Genomic DNA, 22,063 nt, shown 5'->3' with positions numbered 1-22,063 from the left:
GCTACAGAAAAGAGCCTAATTTTGGCCTTCCTGAGGAAAACCGTCAGCAGCCTAACAAAATCCAATCTCTATTTGTGAAAGTCAAAATAGTATGTTTGGAATCTACCTACTGTAGTTTCACCCTTTCCCTAGTTCGGCATGCAGACAATGCTGCTATTGTTTTGCTATTGTTTCTCTGGTACAATGTGTGGATGGAGGGAACCTGCAGTCGGCTGATGTTTCCTCTCCTCGTGGGCCTATTGAACTGTCAATCATTCCATGTGTCAATCAACATTCAGATCTTTAGGGTGCATTTCAGTAGCGATGATGACTTCACCTGTTTACTTTTGTCGTGGCACAGGAAGGGAGACAAGGAGAGGATGCTTTGTTTAGTCTACTGATATGTTGTAGTCCACTGAGATGTTGTAGTCCACTGAGATGTTTTAGTCCACTGAGATGTTTTAGTCCACTGAGATGTTTTAGTTTGCTGAGATGTTTTAGTCCACTGAGATGTTTTAGTTTACTGAGATGTTTTAGTCCACTGAGATGTTTTAGTCCCCACTGAGATGTTTTAGTTTACTGAGATGTTTTAGTCCACTGAGATGTTTTAGTCCACTGAGATGTTTTAGTTTGCTGAGATGTTTTAGTCTACTGAGATGTTTTAGTTGAGATGTTTTAGTGAGATGTTTTAGTTTGTTTTAGTTTACTGAGATGTTTTAGTCTGAGATGTTTTAGTCCACTGAGATGTTTTAGTCCACTGAGATGTTTTAGTCCCCACTGAGATGTTTTAGTTTACTGAGATGTTTTAGTCCACTGAGATGTTTTAGTTTACTGAGATGTTTTAGTCCACTGAGATGTTTTAGTCTGAGATGTTTTAGTCTGAGATGTTTTAGTCCACTGAGATGTTTTAGTTTACTGAGATGTTTTAGTCCACTGAGATGTTTTAGTCTACTGAGATGTTTTAGTCCACTGAGATGTTTTAGTTTACTGAGATGTTTTAGTCCACTGAGATGTTTTAGTTTACTGAGTTGTTTTAGTCTACTGAGATGTTTTAGTTTACTGAGATGTTTTAGTCCACTGAGATGTTTTAGTCCACTGAGATGTTTTAGTCCACTGAGATGTTTTAGTCCACTGAGATGTTTTAGTTTGCTGAGATGTTTTAGTCCACTGAGATGTTTTAGTCCCCACTGAGATGTTTTAGTTTACTGAGATGTTTTAGTCCACTGAGATGTTTTAGTTTACTGAGATGTTTTAGTCCACTGAGATGTTTTAGTCTACTGAGATGTTTTAGTCCACTGAGATGTTTTAGTTTACTGAGATGTTTTAGTCCACTGAGATGTTTTAGTCTACTGAGATGTTTTAGTCCACTGAGATGTTTTAGTTTACTGAGATGTTTTAGTTTACTGTTTTAGATGTTTTAGTTTACTGAGTCCACTGAGATGTTTTAGTCTACTGAGATGTTTTAGTCCACTGAGATGTTTTAGTTTACTGAGATGTTTTAGTCTACTGAGATGTTTTAGTCTACTGAGATGTTTTAATTTACTGAGATGTTTTAGTCTACTGAGATGTTTTAGTCTACTGATATGTTTTAGTTTACTGAGATGTTTTAGTCCACTGAGATGTTTTAATTTACTGAGATGTTTTAGTCTACTGAGATGTTTTAGTCCACTGAGATGTTTTAGTTTACTGAGATGTTTTAGTTTACTGAGATGTTTTAGTTTACTGAGATGTTTTAGTCTACTGAGATGTTTTAGTCTACTGAGATGTTTTAGTCTATCCATCTGACCTAGAAGACAATCACTACAGAAAAACTTAAACCATTGCCTAAGGAATTAATATAGAGAGGCCCGCATATATTGTTGTCTCTTTCGCTCAACATCTGTCTGTTTGTTGTTTCAGTGTTTGGCTCACGTGGAAGCCTTCATAGACTTCAGTGAAGATGAGCTCATCGAGGACGGGGTGTTAAATCAAGGTGGGTACTCCCCCTTCTCTGGAACAAAATAACAATTACGGAAGTGAGTTTTCCAGGGGGAGTTGGCATGGATTTCCTGTTTGTATCTGCAGAGAGGGAGAGCTAGCGTCATTGAGAGGAGATATGCATCAAAGTGCTGAAAAGACTGTCTCCTTGGAGGAAGTGGGGAGAAGGGGCCACAGGGACACTGCAGGCATTCATCTTGTCTTCAAAGCCTGGCCTCTCAGGCTGTCCAACACAGGAATACACTGTCAGCAGCTACAAACCTTCTCTCTCTACCATCCCTCTCTGTCTCTCTCTCTCTACCATCTTTCTGTCTGTCTCTCTACCACCTTTCTCTCTCTCTCTCTCACTGCCTCCCTCTCTCTGTCTCTCTACCACCTCTCTCTCACTCTCTGTCTCTGCCACTTTCTCTCTACCACCTCTCTCTCTGCCTTTGTCTCTCTCTCTCTCTACCACCTCTCTATCTGTCTCTCTCTCTCTCTCTCTCTCTCTCTCTCTCTCTCTCTCTCTCTCTCTCTCTCTCTCTCTCTCTCTCTCTCTCTACCACCTCTCTCTGTCTCTGTCTCTCTCTCTCTGTCAAATTCAAATTCAAGCTGCTTTATTGGTATGAAAAACATTGTCAATATTGCCAAAGCAACAATGTATACAATATACATGGTTATAAAATGATTAAGAATAACAAATAATAACATAAAATGCTAGTAAATAATAATACAAAATTACATTTTAAAAATAACAATGAAATTGTAACAGTTAATAGTAGAAATGTAATAAATATAAAAAGCTAAACATGGAAACTGAAACTATAACTAACTTATAACTGTCATCTTCACCATTACATCAGTACTACAACTACCATCATCATTACTACAACTACCATCATCATCATTACTACAACTACCATCATCATCATTACTACAACTACCATCATCATTATTACTACAACTACCATCATCATTATTACTACAACTACCATCATCATCATTACTACAACTACCATCATCATTATTACTACAACTACCATCATCATCATTACTACAACTACCATCATCATTATTACTACAACTACCATCATCATCATTACTACAACTACCATCATCATCATTACTACAACTACCATCATCATCATTACTACAACTACCATCATCATCATTACTACAACTACCATCATCATCATTACTACAACTACCATCATCATTATTACTACAACTACCATCATCATCATTACTACAACTACCATCATCATCATTACTACAACTACCATCATCATTATTACTACAACTACCATCATCATCATTACTACAACTACCATCATCATTATTACTACAACTACCATCATCATTACTACAACTACCATCATCATCATTACTACAACTACCATCATCATCATTACTACAACTACCATCATCATTACTACAACTACCATCATCATTATTACTACAACTACCATCATCATTATTACTACAACTACCATCATCATTACTACAACTACCATCATCATTATTACTCATCAACTACCATCATCATCATTACTACAACTACCATCATCATTATTACTACAACTACCATCATCATTATTACTACAACTACCATCATCATCATTACTACAACTATCAACTACCATCATCATCATTACTACAACTACCATCATCATCATTACTACAACTACCATCATCATTATTACTACAACTACCATCATCATTAAACTATTTAATCATAATCATTAACAATAATCATCATAATTACTACAACTAATTACTGTTTACTATGCATCATCATTATTATTACAACTACCATCATCATCTGTACTAGGAAAATCATCATTTGGCTACAAGACCATCATCAATATTACTCCTACCATCATCCTACAACTGATCATCATATTTTTAGATTTTCCTCATCATCATTTACATACCATCATCATCATTACTTAATCATTTTTAATAAATGTAGTAATTTCATCATGAATAATGATCATCATCTTTACTGAGGAATATTTCTACAACTACCATCATCATTATTAGAATCTACCATCATCATCATTCTACAACTACCATCATCATCATTACACTACCACATACCCAACTACCATCATCATTATTATCCATGTACCATCATCATTATTCTGCAACTTCATCATTATTACCAGTTCATCATCACTACAACCCATCATCATTATTACTACAACTACCATCATCATTATTACTTACCATCATCATCTGACAGAACTACCATCATAATTACAGCAACAATCATCATATTCTATTTTTATTACTACAAACCATCATCATCATTAGTCAGCTTGGGATTTTTACTTACCATCATTTTACCAATGCTGTCATCATTACTACAACTCCTCATTGATTACTACAACTGATCATTTGTTTATTGAATTACTTACCATCATCATTTACTACAACTACCATCATCATCATTACTGTACCATCATCATCATTACCAACACCAGCATCACTGATCTAGGGCATCATTATTACTACAACTACCATCATCATCATTTGAAGTGCCATCATCATTATTACTTGCATCACATTAATTACCATCATCATTATTACTACAAAATCATCATGATTATCTCACATGGTAAAGAGGCCCATCATCATTATTACTACCTTCCATCATCATTAGTTACTGTATTTCATCTGGATTTGTACAACTACCATCATCATCAGAAATCTGCATGTATTACTTCAATTGGATCATTTGTTCAACACATTTTAAAACTACATCATTCATTACTACAACTACCATCATCAAACCTCACACCCATCATCCGTAAAGAGCTGGATTTCAACTACAAATCATTTTACAACTACCATCAATTATTAACTACCATCATTCAACTACAACTACCATCATCATTATTACTGCAACTACAATGCATTATTACTACAACTTTTCATTACTACAACTACCATCATCATCATTACTACATATTCATCATCAAGTTTCCACATGCATCATCATTATTACTACAACTACCATCATCAGTATGAGTCATTTTTTGTGTGTTCGATTATGGTGTTGTTCAGGGTGAATTTATATTTGTGTTTCTGACATCAGTTTTTTTTTTTTTTAAGGGAAATTCATGATTTTCGTTTTTGGGAAATTTACTGCCAGGATCCAATTATGGCAATATTGATCTAGAATGTTAATTTCATTTCTGATGTTTCCTAGACCACAAGCCTTCTTAGATTTTATAGATTTGAGCTTTCCATTTAGTTCTTGTTGGGTTATTGGGTAATCTAATGGATTTTGGTTGTTTTTTTTATGACTGATTCAAGGATGTTCCATTTATCTTGAATTTCTAATTGGTTCTGTTGTAAGTCTTTTTGTGGGATGTTTTTGTATAAATTATCAAAGTAAGTTTTTCAAATTCCTTCATCTTCTATGGTTAATTATTGTGGCTTTGTCGTGCTTAAATTGTTCCACATGTCCCAGAACTGATTTTGGTCAGTTGCGTTTTCAATTTCATCAAGTGTCTTGTTGGTACAATTAAATGTCTTGCGTTTCAGTGTTTGTTTCTACTGTTTCAGAGTTTCTTAGTATTCATATCGGAGCTCTGGGTTGTTTAGCTGCTAATGTTTTTCATTTGACATTTGTCTTAGTCGTTTTACATTATTTATCACACCACTTTTCAGAAACATTTCATTTTTTTGTTTCTGATGTTGCATTTCTTTGGTTTTCTCAAATTTGCTTTTGATGCTTCTTTATGGAATAGGCAGTTGATGTTTTGAGTAGCTGAATGGACACCTTCTTTATTGTTTTGGTACTGTGAGTTATTGAAGACCTGTATAGAGTTCATCATTTCATTTGAGTTCAAAGTTTCAATGCATTTCTCTGCACTGTTTGGAGCCCATCTGTACGATTAGTTCATGTTGTAGAGTTTAATGGGCTGTTTTTCTGAATGAATATTGCCGGTTAATTTCTTCAGAAACACGTTGATCTGACAGTGGTCTCTCTCTCTCTCTCTCTCTCTCTCTCTCTCTCTCTCTCTCTCTCTCTCTCTCTCTCTCTCTCTCTCTCTCTCTCTCTCTCTCTCTCTCTCTCTCTCTCTCTCTCTCTCTCTCTCTCTCTCTCTCTCTCTCTCTCTCTCTCTCTCAATTTAACGATCTCTCTCTCTGTCTCTCTGTCTGTCTCTATCTCTCTACCACCTCTTCATCTCTCTGTCTGTCTCTATCTCTCTACCACCTTGCTGTCTCTCTCTCTGTCTCTCAATTTATCTATCTATCTCTCTGTCTCTCTCTCTCTCTCTCTCTCTCTCTCTCTCTCTCTGTCTATCTCTCCACCACCTCTTTGTCTCTCTCTCTCTCTCTCTGGTTCTCTCCTTCTCTCCTCTCTCTCTCTACCACCTGTCTCTCTCTCTCTCTCTCTCTCTCTCTCTCTGGTTCTCTCCTTCTCTCCTCTCTCTCTCTACCACCTGTCTCTCTCTCTCTCTCTCTCTCCACCTCTGTTCTCTGTCTTCCATTGTCTCTGTCTTCCATTGTCTCTCTCCTCTCCCCTCCCTCTCCTCCTCTCTGTCTCTCTTCTTCCCTCTCTCTTCTCTCTCTCTGTCTCTCTCTCTCTCTGGTACTCTCCTTCTCTCCTCTCTCTCTCTACCACCTCTGTCTCTGTCTTCCATTGTCTCTCTCCTCTCCCCTCCCTCTCCTTCTCTCTGTCTCTCTCCTTCCCTCTCTCTCTGTCTCTGTCTTTCTGTGTTTCCCATGGTGTGGGGGGAGAAGGGGAGAGTGAGAGGAAGCGGAGGGAAGGGAAATTCCCCTCAGCGTCGCCTGCTGCAGTCTGGTGGGGCAGCTGCGAGAACAGAAGCCTCTGATCTTTTGATTTAGGGACAGATGCTTTGCTGCGTGGCATTTGTTTTGGTGGCACGCCATTGGGCCCTTTCCTTTCAGAGGAGAAGTCAGAGCCACCTCTGGTTCATAGTTAAGTGGACAGGGGTCTACACGATGGGTGACATTCATTCATCTCATGTAATCGGCATTTAAAAAAGGTTGTTTCACATCAGACACATTATAAATATGTCACAATATTGTTGACATTAACTGTTTAGTTTCACATGTCACAGAGCAGAGAGACGTTCTCCTGTTTCCATGGCATTGGTTATTTGGAAAGCAAACATGAAATTGAACTTGACTCCCTGTTGTCCTGTCCCTGCCCGTCTCCCCTTCCCAGTGGACAGTTCAGTGCGCCAGCTGGAGACAGAGATAGAGAGACACCTAAAGGACGAGAGGAGAGGAGAGCGGCTGCGCACCGGAGTACAGGTGGTGATAGCAGGAGCTACCAATGCTGGGAAGAGCAGTCTGCTCAACACGCTCTGTAAGAACAACACACACACACACAAAGTATGACACATTGTAGAGCGAGTCCTCATTTCTATGGACAGCCATATATGAGTGCACTCAGTCATACAGCTAAATATGCTTTTTTTTATGACCAAATCTCTATTTCTGATGTAAATGGAATGTTCTAGAAGGTTCCAGACACATTTTTTGTTGTTGTTGCGATTTCACTTATTTTTGAGAAACGTACACTAACCAGCGATTCAATTCCTAATCGTCATTTTGCAGTATGGGGGCTCTGTCCTCAGCGTCGTATCCCATGTTGTGTGACTTTGAGCTGTATCCCCAATCCAGCTGTTCCATTCTGGATAGCTTGTGAGTCGCAAACCAAATGGAATATAACGTTACGGATAAAGTTCAGAATGACACAATTTCATCACGTCTAAAGCTCCACGTAACCTATCCTGAGTGTTTCTAAAGCCCCACGTAACCTATCCTGAGTGTTTCTAAAGCTCCACGTAACTATCCTGAGTGTTTCTAAAGCTCCACGTAACTATCCTGAGTGTTTCTAAAGCCCCACATAACCTATCCTGAGTGTTTCTAAAGCCCCACGTAACTATCCTGAGTGTTTCTAAAGCCCCACGTAACTATCCTGAGTGTTTCTAAAGCTCCACGTAACTATCCTGAGTGTTTCTAAAGCTCCACGTAACTATCCTGAGTGTTTCTAAAGCGCCACGTAACTATCCTGAGTGTTTCTAAAGCGCCACGTAACTATCCTGAGTGTTTCTAAAGCCCCACATAACCTATCCTGAGTGTTTCTAAAGCTCCACGTAACTATCCTGAGTGTTTCTAAAGCTCCACGTAACTATCCTGAGTGTTTCTAAAGCCCCACATAACCTATCCTGAGTGTTTCTAAAGCCCCACATAACCTATCCTGAGTGTTTCTAAAGCCCCACGTAACTATCCTGAGTGTTTCTAAAGCCCCACGTAACTATCCTGAGTGTTTCTAAAGCTCCACGTAACTATCCTGAGTGTTTCTAAAGCCCCACGTAACTATCCTGAGTGTTTCTAAAGCCCCACGTAACTATCCTGAGTGTTTCTAAAGCCCCACGTAACCTATCCTGAGTGTTTCTAAAGCCCCACGTAACTATCCTGAGTGTTTCTAAAGCTCCACGTAACTATCCTGAGTGTTTCTAAAGCTCTACGTAACTATCCTGAGTGTTTCTAAAGCTCCACGTAACCTATCCTGAGTGTTTCTAAAGCCCCACGTAACCTATCCTGAGTGTTTCTAACTATCCTGAGTGTTTCTAAAGCTCCACGTAACCTATCCTGAGTGTTTCTAAAGCCCCACGTAACCTATCCTGAGTGTTTCTAAAGCCCCACGTAACCTATCCTGAGTGTTTCTAAAGCCCCACGTAACCTATCCTGAGTGTTTCTAAAGCCCCACGTAACCTATCCTGAGTGTTTCTAAAGCCCCACGTAACTATCCTGAGTGTTTCTAAAAGGTTTTTGGATCATTTGTTGTCATGTCACAACGAGGATGAGGAAGTGAATCGTTGGTTGGTGTACGTTTCTCATAAACAAGTGGAACGCACACCCAATACACACCTAATGCACACCCAATGCTCACCCGGCACACAATACACCCCTAGTACACACCCAATACACACCTAATACATGCCAAATACACACCCAATACATGCCCAATACACACCCAATACACACCTAATACACACCCGGCACACAGTACACACACCTAACACACACACCCAATACACACCCGATGCTCACCCGGCACCCAAAACACGCCGAATACACTCTAATACACACCCGATACACACCCGACGCACCCCTGGTAGACTCCAGATCCACATCCGATACACATCCGATACACACCCAACACACTTAATACACGCCTGATACACACCTAATACACACCCAATACATACCTACTACACACCTAATGCACACCTAACACACACACCCAATACACACCCAATACATACCTACTACACACCTAATGCACACCTAACACACACACCCAATACACACCCAATACATACCTACTACACACCTAATGCACACCTAACACACACACCCAATACACACCCACCTGTTTCTAATGAACCTGTTTCTAATGAACCTGTTTGTAATGAACCTGTTTCTAATGAACCTGTTTGTAATGAACCTGTTTGTAATGAACCTGTTTCTAATGAACCTGTTTCTAATGAACCTGTTTGTAATGAACCTGTTTCTAATGAACCTGTTTCTAATGAACCTGTTTCTAATGAACCTGTTTCTAATGAACCTGTTTCTAATGAACCTGTTTCTAATGAACCTGTGTGTAATGTTCTGAGAGTAGCTGGTGCAGAGGAGTCAGGCGCAGGACAGCACAGATGAGTAACACAAGTAACTTTACTCAAATATTCCAAATAACATGTCGTAAAACCGAGCCCACAATAACAGACCGAACAAATAAAACAATCACGCACAAAAACCACGGGGGAAAACAGAGGGTTAAATAAAGACAAAATGAAAATGAAAAGTGGATCGGCGATGGCTAGAAGGCCGGTGACGTCGACCGCCGAACGCCGCCCGAACAAGGAGAAGGACTTCGGCGGAAGTCGTGACAATCTGTTTCTAATGAATCTGTTTCTAATGAACCTGTTTTTTGTTTATCAGTCATGCGCTCGCGAGTTTGAGATATGACATCCTGAGCCATAAAGCAAGGCTCCGTATAAACCATGTGGAACGGCTGTTTGGCTGCTGCTCCACAGGGCTTCCTATCAGAATAATACTCGTGTTTATCAGACTCCAGATAAAATCCTGTTATTGTTTCCTATTGAGCTTGGTCTTTCCCAGGGCCCGACTCCCAGCCACAGCTCTTAACACAGAGTAATGGGCTGTCAGTCGTTTGGCTGGGCAGTGGGGAGGGAGGGAGGGATCCGACCGTACAGCACTTTGCTCTATGTACGTAGTTCCACTGAACAGAGGCGTGGTTCTGGATGAAAATATCCCATGGCCGGAGAAGATAGATGAGTTTGTCGAGGATCTTATTTTGATTCCAAATAACCAAGAATAGGACACTTCGATAGTTAGTATTTCCCATGAATACACACTGCTCAAAAAAAATAAAGGGAACACTTAAACAACACAATGTAACTCCAAGTCAATCACACTTCTGTGAAATCAAACTGTCCACTTAGGAAGCAACACTGATTGACAAGACATTTCACATGCTGTTGTGCAAATGGAATAGACAACAGGTGGAAATTATAGGCAATTAGCAAGACAACCCCAATAAAGGAGTGGTTCTGCAGGTGGTAACCACAGACCACTTCTCAGTTCCTATGCTTCCTGGCTGATGTTTTGGTCACATTTGAATGCTGGCGGTGCTTTCACTCTAGTGGTCGCATGAGACGGAGTCTACAACCCACACAAGTGGCTCAGGTAGTGCAGCTCATCCAGGATGGCACATTAATGCGAGCTGTGGCAAGAAGGTTTGCTGTGTCTGTCAGCGTAGTGTCCAGAGCATGGGAGGCACTACCAGGAGACAGGCCAGTACATCAGGAGACGTGGAGGAGGCCTTAGGAGGCCACAACCCAGCAGCAGGACCGCTACCCCCGCCTTTGTGCAAGGAGGAGCACTGCCAGAGCCCTGCAAAATGACCTCCAGCAGGCCACAAATGTGCATGTGTCTGCTCAAACGGTCAGAAACAGACTCCATGAGGGTGGTATGAGGGCTCGACGTCCACAGGTGGGGGTTGTGCTTACAGCCCAACACCGTGCAGGACGTTTGGCATTTGCCAGAGAACACCAAGATTGGCAAATTTGCCACTGGTGCCCTGTGCTCTTCACAGATGAAAGCAGGTTCACACTGAGCACATGTGACAGACGTGACAGAGTCTGGAGATGCCGTGGAGAACGTTCTGCTGCCGGCAACATCCTCCAGCATGACCAGTTTGGCGGTGGGTCAGTCATGGTGTGGGGTGGCATTTCTTTGGGGTGCCGCACAGCCCTCCATGTGCTCGCCAGAGGTAGCCTGACTGCCATTAGGTACCGAGATGAGATCCTCAGACCCCTTGTGAGACCATATGCTGGTGTGGTTGGCCCTGGGTTCCTCCTAATGCAAGACAATGCTAGACCTCATGTGGCTGGAGTGTGTCAGCAGTTCCTGCATAGCATTGATGCTATGGACTGGCCCGCCCGTTCCCCAGACCTGAATCCAATTGAGCACATCTGGGACATCATGTCTCGCTCCATCCACCAACACCAGTTGCACCACAGACTGTCCAGGAGTTGACCTCATCAGGAGCATGCCCAGGCGTTGTAGGGAGGTCATACAGGCACGTGGAGGCCACACACACCACTTTTCCACTTTAATTTTGAGTGACTCCAAATCCAGACCTCTATGGGTTGATAAATTTGATTTCCATTGATAATTCAACTATGTAAAGAAAAAAGTATTTAATAAAAATATTTCATTCATTCAGATCTAGGATGTGTTATTTGAGTGTTCCATTTATTTTTGTGAGCAGTGTATTTAGTTGTAGAGGTTTAAATAGAAGAGGAGATATATGGGGAAAAAATAATCTATTATTATAATCTGTCTGTCTGTCTGTCTCTCTCTCTCTTCTCTCTCCCTCTCTTTCTCTTCTCTCTATCCCAATTCCTCTCTCTCGTTCTCCCTCTCGTTCTCCCTCTCTTCTCCCTCTCTCCCTCTCTCTCGTTCTCCCTCTCTCCCTTCCTCTCTCCCTTCCTCTCTCCCTCCCTCTCTCCATCTCCATCTTTCTCTCCATTCCTCTGTCCAGGCCAGCGTCCAGCAGCCATCGTGTCCCCCATCGCGGGCACCACCAGGGACATTGTGGAAACCTCTCTGGACATTGGGGGCTTCCCTGTCCTCCTGAGTGACACCGCAGGGCTCAGAGACTCCTCGGACAGCGTGGAGAGAGAGGGGGTCCGTAGAGCCCGCCAGAGGTAGGTGCTTATCAATCAATATCAACATGTATACACCACACCACATACTGTATATGGTACAAAGCATTATGGTCCAAATGCATGTTCCATTTCAACTAGTTGAATATCTTTGTTTTGCAGTTCACCTAAAATGAATACACTAATTCTTATCATCAGGACTAGGATATGGAAAGACCTCCAACAATACCTAATGGAGAATTATTGGGAGTCTCTTCCTGTGAATTGTGACTTCTGTACAGAACAAAGTCTAGTGTTGTCTACATTGTATGAACAATCTGAACAATATGAACAATATGAACAATATGAACAATATGAACAATATGAACAATATGAACAATATGAACAATATGAACAAAATGGACAATATGAACAATATGAACAATATGAACAATATGGACAATATGAACAATATGAACAATATAACTTGAAAATCCATATGAAAATATGAACAAAAAAATATGAAGAAATAATTCAATATGGCTTTTTATGAACCAAATTATGTTGTATTTATGAACAATATGAACAATATGAACAATATGAACCAAATGAACAATTCTAATATAGAACAGTGAGAATGTATGGATATAAATACCAGACGTAAACACACTGAGGAGGTGGGAGGATGTGCCACTATACACATTAATATTTACCATACAGAGGGTAGGAACAATACAACAAATGAACAATCTGCACAATACGCACAATATGAACAATCACAAAATGAACAATATGAACAATACAACACACAACAATATGAACAATATGAACAATATGAACAAAATGGACAATATGGACAATACAACAATATGAACAATATGAACAAATGAACAATACACAATATGAACAATCACAATCAACAATATGAACAATACAACAATATGAACAATATGAACCAAATGAACAATCAACAATATGACAATATGAACAATCAACACAGATGCACACACAACAGATGCACAATACAACAATCAACAATATGAACAATATAACAATCTGAACAATACAACAATACACAATACACAATATGAACACACACAATCACACAACACAAAAACAAGACAATTCACTTTTTCACACACCTCAGTGAGAATGTACATATAAACACACACAAACACACACACACACACTACACACACAATATTTACCATACAGATGCACACACACAGACGCACACACACAGATGCACACACACAGATGCACACACACACACACACACATATACACACACACACACACACACACACACACACACACACACACACACACACACACACACACACACACACACACACACACACACACACACACACACACACACACACACACACACACACACACACACACACAGTGACAGAGTCAAATACATACCGGAGCACTGGCGGCTGCCTCCATTGTTTACACCAGTGTAGAATAGCAGCAGCATAAATGTATATACTCCTCCCTGAATACACACACACACACACACACACACACACACACACACACACACACACACACACACACACACACACACACACACACACACACACACACACACACACACACACACACACACACACACACACACACACACACACACACACACACACACACACCCTCCACAGACTTGGCCAGACTGACGAGAGGGAGAGGGGAGAGAGAGGGGAGGGATCGAGGGGAGAGTTGGCCCGGTAGGAAGTGCAGGCAGTTCTTGTGCTTAAAGGTACTTTCTGTATGTCTGTCAGGGGATCCAGGGCTCATGACCTGGGGGGGGGGGCAGGAAGGAGGTAGTCAGAATAAGCATCCTGCTGCTTCTGCTGCTGCTAGTCCCTGGGGGCAGGGGAGAGTCCCTGGGGAGGGGGGGTCCCCACAGAGATACAGTTAATTATGTGACTGTCTCTAGATTCCCTACCTATGCTTTTTTGTTTCAACAAAAATGGACAACAAAAATGGACAATAAAAATGGACAATGCTACGCAATTCTATTCTAATCTGGGGGATTATGAAGTGGGACTGCAGTGGATAGCAACACATTTACAGACTCCTGACCAGTTCTGCTATTTAGTGTTTTTTACACTGATCTTAAAAAATGATTTTTTTTTACACAATGTCTCCGCCATCATTTCCTATGACCTTCTGGAGATCAGAACAGTGATCACTAACCTCCATTTGAATGGCAGTTTGTACTTCAACGAGTCGGCAGCTCTGGACGTTCTGTTTACTCTGGACGTTCTGTTGACTCTGGACGTTCTGTTGACTCTGGACGTTCTGTTGACTCTGGACGTTCTGTTGACTCTGGACGTTCTGTTGACTCTGGACGTTCTGTTGACTCTGGACGTTCTGTTGACTCTGGACGTTCTGTTGACTCTGGACGTTCTGTTGACTCTGGACGTTCTGTTGACTCTGGACGTTCTGTTCTCTGGACGTTCTGTTGACTCTGGACGTTCTGTTGACTCTGGACGTTCTGTTGACTCTGGACGTTCTGTTGACTCTGGACGTCTGGACGTTCTGTTACTCTGGACGTGTTGACTCTGGACGTTCTGTTGACTCTGGACGTTCTGTTGTGTTAACTCTGGACGTTCTGTTGACTCTGGACGTTCTGTTGACTCTGGACGTTCTGTTGACTCTGGACGTTCTGTTGACTCTGGACGTTCTGTGGACGTTCTGTTGACTCTGGACGTTCTGTTGACTCTGGACGTTCTGTTGACTCTGGACGTTCTGTTGACTCTGGACGTTCTGTTGACTCTGGTTCTGCGTTCTGTTGACTCTTCTGTTGACTCTGGACGTTCTCTGGACTCTGGACGTTCTGTTGACTCTGGACGTTCTGTTGACTCTGGACGTTCTGTTCTGGGCGTTCTGACTCTGGACGTTCTGTTGACTCTGTTGACTCTGGACGTTCTGTTGACTCTGGAAGTTCTCTGGACTGTTTACTCTGGACGTTCTGTTGACTCTGGACTCTGGACGTTCTGTTGACTCTGGGACGTTCTCTCTGTTCTGTTTTGACTCTGGACTCTGGACGTTCTGCTGACGTTCTGTTGACTCTGGACGTTCTGTTGACTCTGGACTCTGGACCAGACCCTAATCCCGGGGACTCAAAAGAGGAAGTGACGGCTCAAAAGAGGCAGAGGAGCATCATGACGAGACTACGTCGGCGTGCAAATAAAGCGCCTGTTGCCGAACGTACGGTCACTAGAGAATAAACTGGACAAGCTCTGTTTGATATTATCCTATCAACGGGACCTACAGATCTGTAATATTCTATGTTTCATGGAGTCGTGGCTGAACAGGGACATGGATAATATACATCTTGTTGGCTTTTCCATTGTCAAGACCGGTCAGCAGCCTCTGGTAAGCTGAGAAGGGGAGGGGTGTCTCTTAAAACAACAGCTGGTGCGTGATCTCTAATGTTAAGGAAGTCTCAGGTTTTTGCTCGCCTGAGTTAGAATAGCTTATGATAAGCTGCAGGCCATACTATTTACTATTTTTCTTAGTTGTCTATTTACCACCACAATCCGATGCTGGCTCTACAAGCTGTATAGGGCCAAAAGCAAACACACTTCTTGTGGCCGGTGATTTTAATGCAGGGAAACTGAAATTCCTTTCACTTCATTTTTACCAGCATGTTACCTGTGCAACTAGAGGCCAAAACACTCTTTATCACCTTTACTCCATACACAGAAATGCATACAAGGCTTTCCCTCACCCTCCAATCTGACCATAACTCTATCCTGATTCCAAGCAAAAACTCAAAACAGGAAGTACCAGTGACACGCTCAATTCAGATGTGGTCCGCTGAAGCGGATGCTAAGATACAGGACTGTTTCCCTACCCCAGACTGGAATAAGTCTGGGAGCTTCAACATCTAAATGGAAGCAAGTCCCCGCAGCAATGTTCCCACATATAGTGGTAAGCCTTCCCAGAAGAGTGGAGGCTGTTACAGCAGTAATGTTCTAATATCTAGTGGAAAGCCTTCCCAGAAGAGTGGAGGCTGTTACTGGTTTTGGAATGAGATGTTTGATGAGCAGGTGTCCACATACTTTTGTTCATGTAGTGTATATATCTACCTCAATTACCTTGTGTAATTGACTCAGTACTGGTATATAGTCAAATTATTGTTACCCATACCATTATTTATGATTTGTGTTATATTTTTATATATTAGATTTGTACCTTGTCAGCTCGGGATGTGAACTTGCAACCTTTCAGTTACTAGTCCAACGCTCTAACCACTAGGCTACGCTACCGCCCCAAATGAAGGAGGATTAATTGTCAGAGTAGAGGACCTTGTGCATTTCAGGTAAAATAACAACCCAATGTTTATATCCCAGGTCAAATTAGCTAGCAACAGTAAGCTAGCCAGCTAAATTGCCATGAATGTTTAGTGCTTTTTGTTCTGTCCCCAAGTTAATATAGTTGGTTCAGAGTTCGTTTTGATATGTCAACCTGTGTGTCCTGATCGCGTCTGGTGTGTGTGGACAAAATCAACATGTGCACGATGTCGCACGTGGATGCACGCCTTCGCGCGCCCGATCTAGTCAGCATGCTAGTCTTGTTGTTGTTTACGAAGCATGTGACAAATAACATTTTATTTGATTGCGTATTTTCCCTTCAGGGTGGAGCAGGCTGATCTGACCCTAGTAGTGGTGGACTCCACCCAGCTACCCCCAGACCCTCATCTAGTAGCAGCCTTCCTCCAGGAGCACCTCAGCACTGTGCTGCCCAGCCCTGATGCCGGCATGACGGCTGCCTCAGACAGGGTCCTGCTGGTGCTCAACAAGAGTGATCTGGTACCTGAGGGGCAGAGGGAACGAACAGAGGGAGAGCTGAGAGAGAGACCGGGTCTCCCTCCTGCATGTTTTCTGTCCTGCTCTACCAGTACAGGCCTGGAGGATTTCCTCACTGTGCTGCAGAGCAGGGTCAGGACTCTGTAAGTATAGAGTACAGTTCTGTGTTAATGTTACTGTATGCTTCTATGCATGTTCTTGGGCAGAATCCACCATGGGTGGAATCCTAACTCTGATTGATAGATTCATTGTGCAATTCATTCGAAATCAAACTTAGGTAACACTTTGATATCGCAAGTAAGTTAGGATTGGTCCCTAAGCTTTTGATAATATCATGCATGACTTGTCATAACATGAGTCAGAACACCCTGTGCTTACCCTACGGTAGGAGTTTCATTGTGTCGTTTACAGCCCGCCGTATCCTGTGGAAATGAGGAATAAACTCTGATTAGATTTGATACATCCTGAGTCTTTGAAGAAAGTAACGCTGATAGCATCTCCCAGACTGAAGATCAAACACCCCATTATTTTGAAACATTTGGCAGCGCCGGCCGGCTCACCTACATACAGTACATCAGTTATAACACATCTGCTTCATCCAGGTGTGGCGACCCTCTGAGCGGAGCTCCCAGTCTGACCCAGGCCCGTCACAGAGCCCACCTCCAGCAGAGTGTCCAGGCCCTGAACCAGTACCACCAGTACAGAGACCAAGACCTGGCCCTGGCCGCAGAGGGGGTCCGCCTCGCCCTCACCCACCTGGGACGCATTACAGGACGGGTCGGAGCCGAGGAGATCCTGGACATCATATTCAGAGACTTCTGTATAGGGAAATGAATGGTTGAACGTGGATACATCTCATGCAGAAAGGACTCTAGATCACATGACTCTCACACTAGATCACATGACTCTCACACTAGATCACGTGACTCTCACACTAGATCACGTGACTCTCACACTAGATCACGTGACTCTCACACTAGATCACATGACTCTCACACTAGATCACATGACTCTCACACTAGATCACGTGACTCTCACACTAGATCACATGACTCTCACACTAGATCACGTGACTCTCACACTAGATCACATGACTCTCACACTAGATCACATGACTCTCACACGAGATCACGTGACTCTCACACTAGATCACATGACTCTCACACTAGATCACATGACTCTCACACTAGATCACATGACTCTCACACTAGATCACGTGACTCTCACACTAGATCACGTGACTCTCACACTAGATCACATGACTCTCACACTAGATCACATGACTCTCACACTAGATCACGTGACTCTCACACTAGATCACGTGACTCTCACACTAGATCACATGACTCTCACACTAGATCACATGACTCTCACACTAGATCACGTGACTCTCACACTAGATCACGTGACAGGGTGGAACACTAACACAGACTTTAAGTGTAGTTATTCTAGCAATATACCAAAATCTCAACTCTGGATCTCAACTCTTGCCAGACTGAAGAAGTGTAAACATCTTAGCAGATCATCTGTGACTCTCTACTGAGTCACTGTTTGAGTCATCATCACTCTGTGTTCTGTGGGAAATAAACGGTTTGGTAGGCGATCATCTCTGTGTTCTGTCGGAAAGAGACAGTTTGGTAGGCGATCATCTCTGTGTCTGTCGGAAAGAGACAGTTTGGTAGGCGATCATCTCTGTGTTCTGTCGGAAAGAGACAGTTTGGTAGGCGACCATCTATGTGTTCTGTGGGAAAGAGACAGTTTGGTAGGCGATCATCTCTGTTCTGTGGGAAAAAGACGGTTTAGTAGGCGATCATCTCTGTGTTCTGTGGGAAAGAGACAGTTTGGTAGGCGATCATCTCTGTTCTGTGGGAAAAAGACGGTTTAGTAGGCGATCATCTCTGTGTTCTGTGGGAAAAAGACAGTTTGGTAGGCGATCATCTCTGTGTTCTGTGGGAAAGAGACAGTTTGGTAGGCGATCATCTCTGTTCTGTGGGAAAAAGACGGTTTGGTAGGCGATCATCTCTGTTCTGTGGGAAAAAGACGGTTTGGTAGGCGATCATCTCTGTGTTCTGTGGGAAAAAGACAGTTTGGTAGGCGATCATCTCTGTTCTGTGGGAAAAAGACGGTTTGGTAGGCGATCATCTCTGTTAAGTGGGAAAAAGACGGTTTGGTAGGCGATCATCTCTGTTAAGTGGGAAAAAGACAGTTTGGTAGGCGATCATCTCTGTTCTGTGGGAAAAAGACAGTTTGGTAGGCAATCATCTCTGTTCTGTGGGAAAGAGACAGTTTGGTAGGCGATCATCTCTGTGTTCTGTCGGAAAGAGACAGTTTGGTAGGCGATCATCTCTGTGTTCTGTGGGAAAGAGACAGTTTGGTAGGCGATCATCTCTGTGTTCTGTGGGAAAGAGACAGTTTGGTAGGCGATCATCTCTGTTCTGTGGGAAAAAGACGGTTTAGTAGGCGATCATCTCTGTGTTCTGTGGGAAAGAGACAGTTTGGTAGATCATCTCTGTTCTGTGGGAAAAAGACGGTTTAGTAGGCGATCATCTCTGTGTTCTGTGGGAAAAAGACGGTTTGGTAGGCGATCATCTCTGTTCTGTGGGAAAAAGACGGTTTGGTAGGCGATCATCTCTGTGTTCTGTGGGAAAAAGACAGTTTGGTAGGCGATCATCTCTGTTCTGTGGGAAAAAGACGGTTTGGTAGGCGATCATCTCTGTTAAGTGGGAAAAAGACGGTTTGGTAAGCGATCATCTCTGTTAAGTGGGAAAAAGACGGTTTGGTAGGCGATCATCTCTGTTAAGTGGGAAAAAGACGGTTTGGTAGGCGATCATCTCTGTTCTGTGGGAAAGAGACGGTTTGGTAGGCGATCATCTCTGTGTTCTGTGGGAAAGAGACAGTTTGGTAGGCGATCATCTCTGTTCTGTGGGAAAAAGATGGTTTGGTAGGCGATCATCTCTGTTCTGTGGGAAAAAGATGGTTTGGTAGGCGATCATCTCTGTTCTGTGGGAAAAAGACGGTTTGGTAGGCGATCATCTCTGTTCTGTGGGTAAGAGACAGTTTGGTAGGCGATCATCTCTGTTCTATGGGAAAGAGACAGTTTGGTAGGCGATCATCTCTGTTCTGTGGGAAAGAGACAGTTTGGTAGGCGATCATCTCTGTTCTATGGGAAAGAGACAGTTTGGTAGGCGATCATCTCTGTTCTATGGGAAAGAGACAGTTTGGTAGGTGATCATCTCTGTTCTGTGGGAAAGAGACAGTTTGGTAGGCGATCATCTCTGTTCTATGGGAAAGAGACAGTTTGGTAGGCGATCATCTCTGTTCTATGGGAAAGAGACAGTTTGGTAGGCGATCATCTCTGTTCTGTGGGAAAGAGACAGTTTGGTAGGCGATCATCTCTGTTCTATGGGAAAGAGACAGTTTGGTAGGCGATCATCTCTGTTCTATGGGAAAGAGACAGTTTGGTAGGCGATCATCTCTGTTCTATGGGAAAGAGACAGTTTGGTAGGCGATCATCTCTGTTCTATGGGAAAGAGACAGTTTGGTAGGCGATCATCTCTGTTCTGTGGGAAAGAGACAGTTTGGTAGGCGATCATCTCTGCGCCCTTTGTTCCCTCTCTCCATCTGGCCTTGATTAAATATTTATGTTTCCTCGCTGAACTCCTCACCCCTCTTCCCCAGTTTATTCCTTCTCACCCAGGTCTCTGTCACATAGGCAGTGCTCGGCCGTACACGCACACACCGTGCGTGTACGACTGTGTGACAGTCTCTCTGTCACGCAGTCTCTCTGTCACGCAGTCTCTCTGTCACGCAGTCTCTCTGTCACGCAGTCTCTCTCACACAGTCTCTCTGTCACGCAGTCTCTCTGTCACGCAGTCTCTCTGTCACGCAGTCTCTCTGTCACGCAGTCTCTCTGTCACACAGTCTCTCTGTCACACAGTCTCTCTGTCACACAGTCTCTCTGTCACACAGTCTCTCTGTCACACAGTCTCTCTGTCACATAGTCTCTCTGTCACACAGTCTCTCTGTCACACAGTCTCTCTGTCACACAGTCTCTCTGTCACACAGTCTCTCTGTCACATAGTTTCTCTGTCACACAGTCTCTCTCACACAGTCTCTCTGTCACACAGTCTCTCTGTCACACAGTCTCTCTCACACAGTCTCTCTGTCACACAGTCTCTCTGTCACACAGTCTCTCTCACACAGTCTCTCTGTCACACAGTCTCTCTCACAGTCTCTCTGTCACATAGTCTCTCTGTCACACAGTCTCTGTCACACAGTCTCTCTGTCACACAGTCTCTCTGTCACACAGTCTCTCTGTCACACAGTCTCTCTCTCACACAGTCTCTGTCACACAGTCTCTCTGTCACACAGTCTCTCTGTCACACAGTCTCTCTGTCACACAGTCTCTCTGTCACACAGTCTCTCTGTCACACCGTCTCTCTGTCACATTGTTTACTGCGGGTGTTGAAGTAGAGGGCTGCGGGTCCCGACAGAGATCATTGTGGCGCAGTCTGTATTGTTCATGCTGCGGTTAGGAGCGGACGGTCAAACCAGACAACTTTGGGATGCAACTCAATATTAGGAAGGTGTCCTTAATGTTTTTTACACTCAGTGTATGTATGGTCCCAATGCAATAGAGTAGACTGCCATTGCTGGGGTAGGAGAAGAATGGGGCAGATATCTTTCCAAGGAAATGTACTTCCTAAATATGATTAGGCTATAGTTTACCACATTGCCTAAAAATAATTATTGATCACCCATATTTGTCTGAAAATAGTCCCACTCCTGAAAGGTAGGCTATAAAACGTTGCTCAAGAGAAAGTGCAAGCGTCTCCAACTCAGTAAACTACATCTACTCTCTTGGCTGATTTGTGAGAATTTCTGGTAATTTAAACTATTTCTTAGGTTATTTTGGTGGATTTTTGATATTGCCTATAGGGCTCAAAATTGCTGGTGCGTTGCGCCCTCAAAAGTGCGTTGCGCCCTCACAGACGCCTAAATGAACGTTGCGGGACTACGGGTTGAGGTCAGGTCCAGTTATTCCTGGTGCGATATGAAAAGCTGCGGGAGTGGGAT

The 22,063-nt window shown here is 42.9% G+C and overlaps 1 protein-coding gene across 2 annotated transcripts in view; it reads left to right on the top strand.

The window, feature by feature from the left end:
* gtpbp3 (GTP binding protein 3, mitochondrial) overlaps positions 1 to 20,855 on the top strand; it is a 36,973-nt gene extending 16,118 nt beyond the window's left edge. For both annotated transcript variants that reach the window (XM_046299700.1, XM_046299699.1), the window contains exons 5-9: positions 1,879 to 1,951; positions 7,142 to 7,285; positions 12,059 to 12,224; positions 16,816 to 17,130; positions 17,590 to 20,855. In XM_046299700.1, the coding sequence (XP_046155656.1) occupies positions 1,879 to 1,951; positions 7,142 to 7,285; positions 12,059 to 12,224; positions 16,816 to 17,130; positions 17,590 to 17,821 (930 nt within the window). In that variant the 3' untranslated portion in view covers positions 17,822 to 20,855. The remainder of the gene's footprint in view (positions 1 to 1,878; positions 1,952 to 7,141; positions 7,286 to 12,058; positions 12,225 to 16,815; positions 17,131 to 17,589) is intronic.
* The last annotated feature ends 1,208 nt before the right edge of the window (positions 20,856 to 22,063 follow it).

The sequence above is a fragment of the Oncorhynchus gorbuscha genome, linkage group LG15 (genome assembly GCF_021184085.1).
Source record: "Oncorhynchus gorbuscha isolate QuinsamMale2020 ecotype Even-year linkage group LG15, OgorEven_v1.0, whole genome shotgun sequence".
NCBI classification, from domain to species: Eukaryota; Metazoa; Chordata; class Actinopteri; order Salmoniformes; family Salmonidae; genus Oncorhynchus; species Oncorhynchus gorbuscha.
Note: the sequence above shows the minus strand (reverse complement) of the source record. Positions and strands in the feature narration are given on the sequence as shown.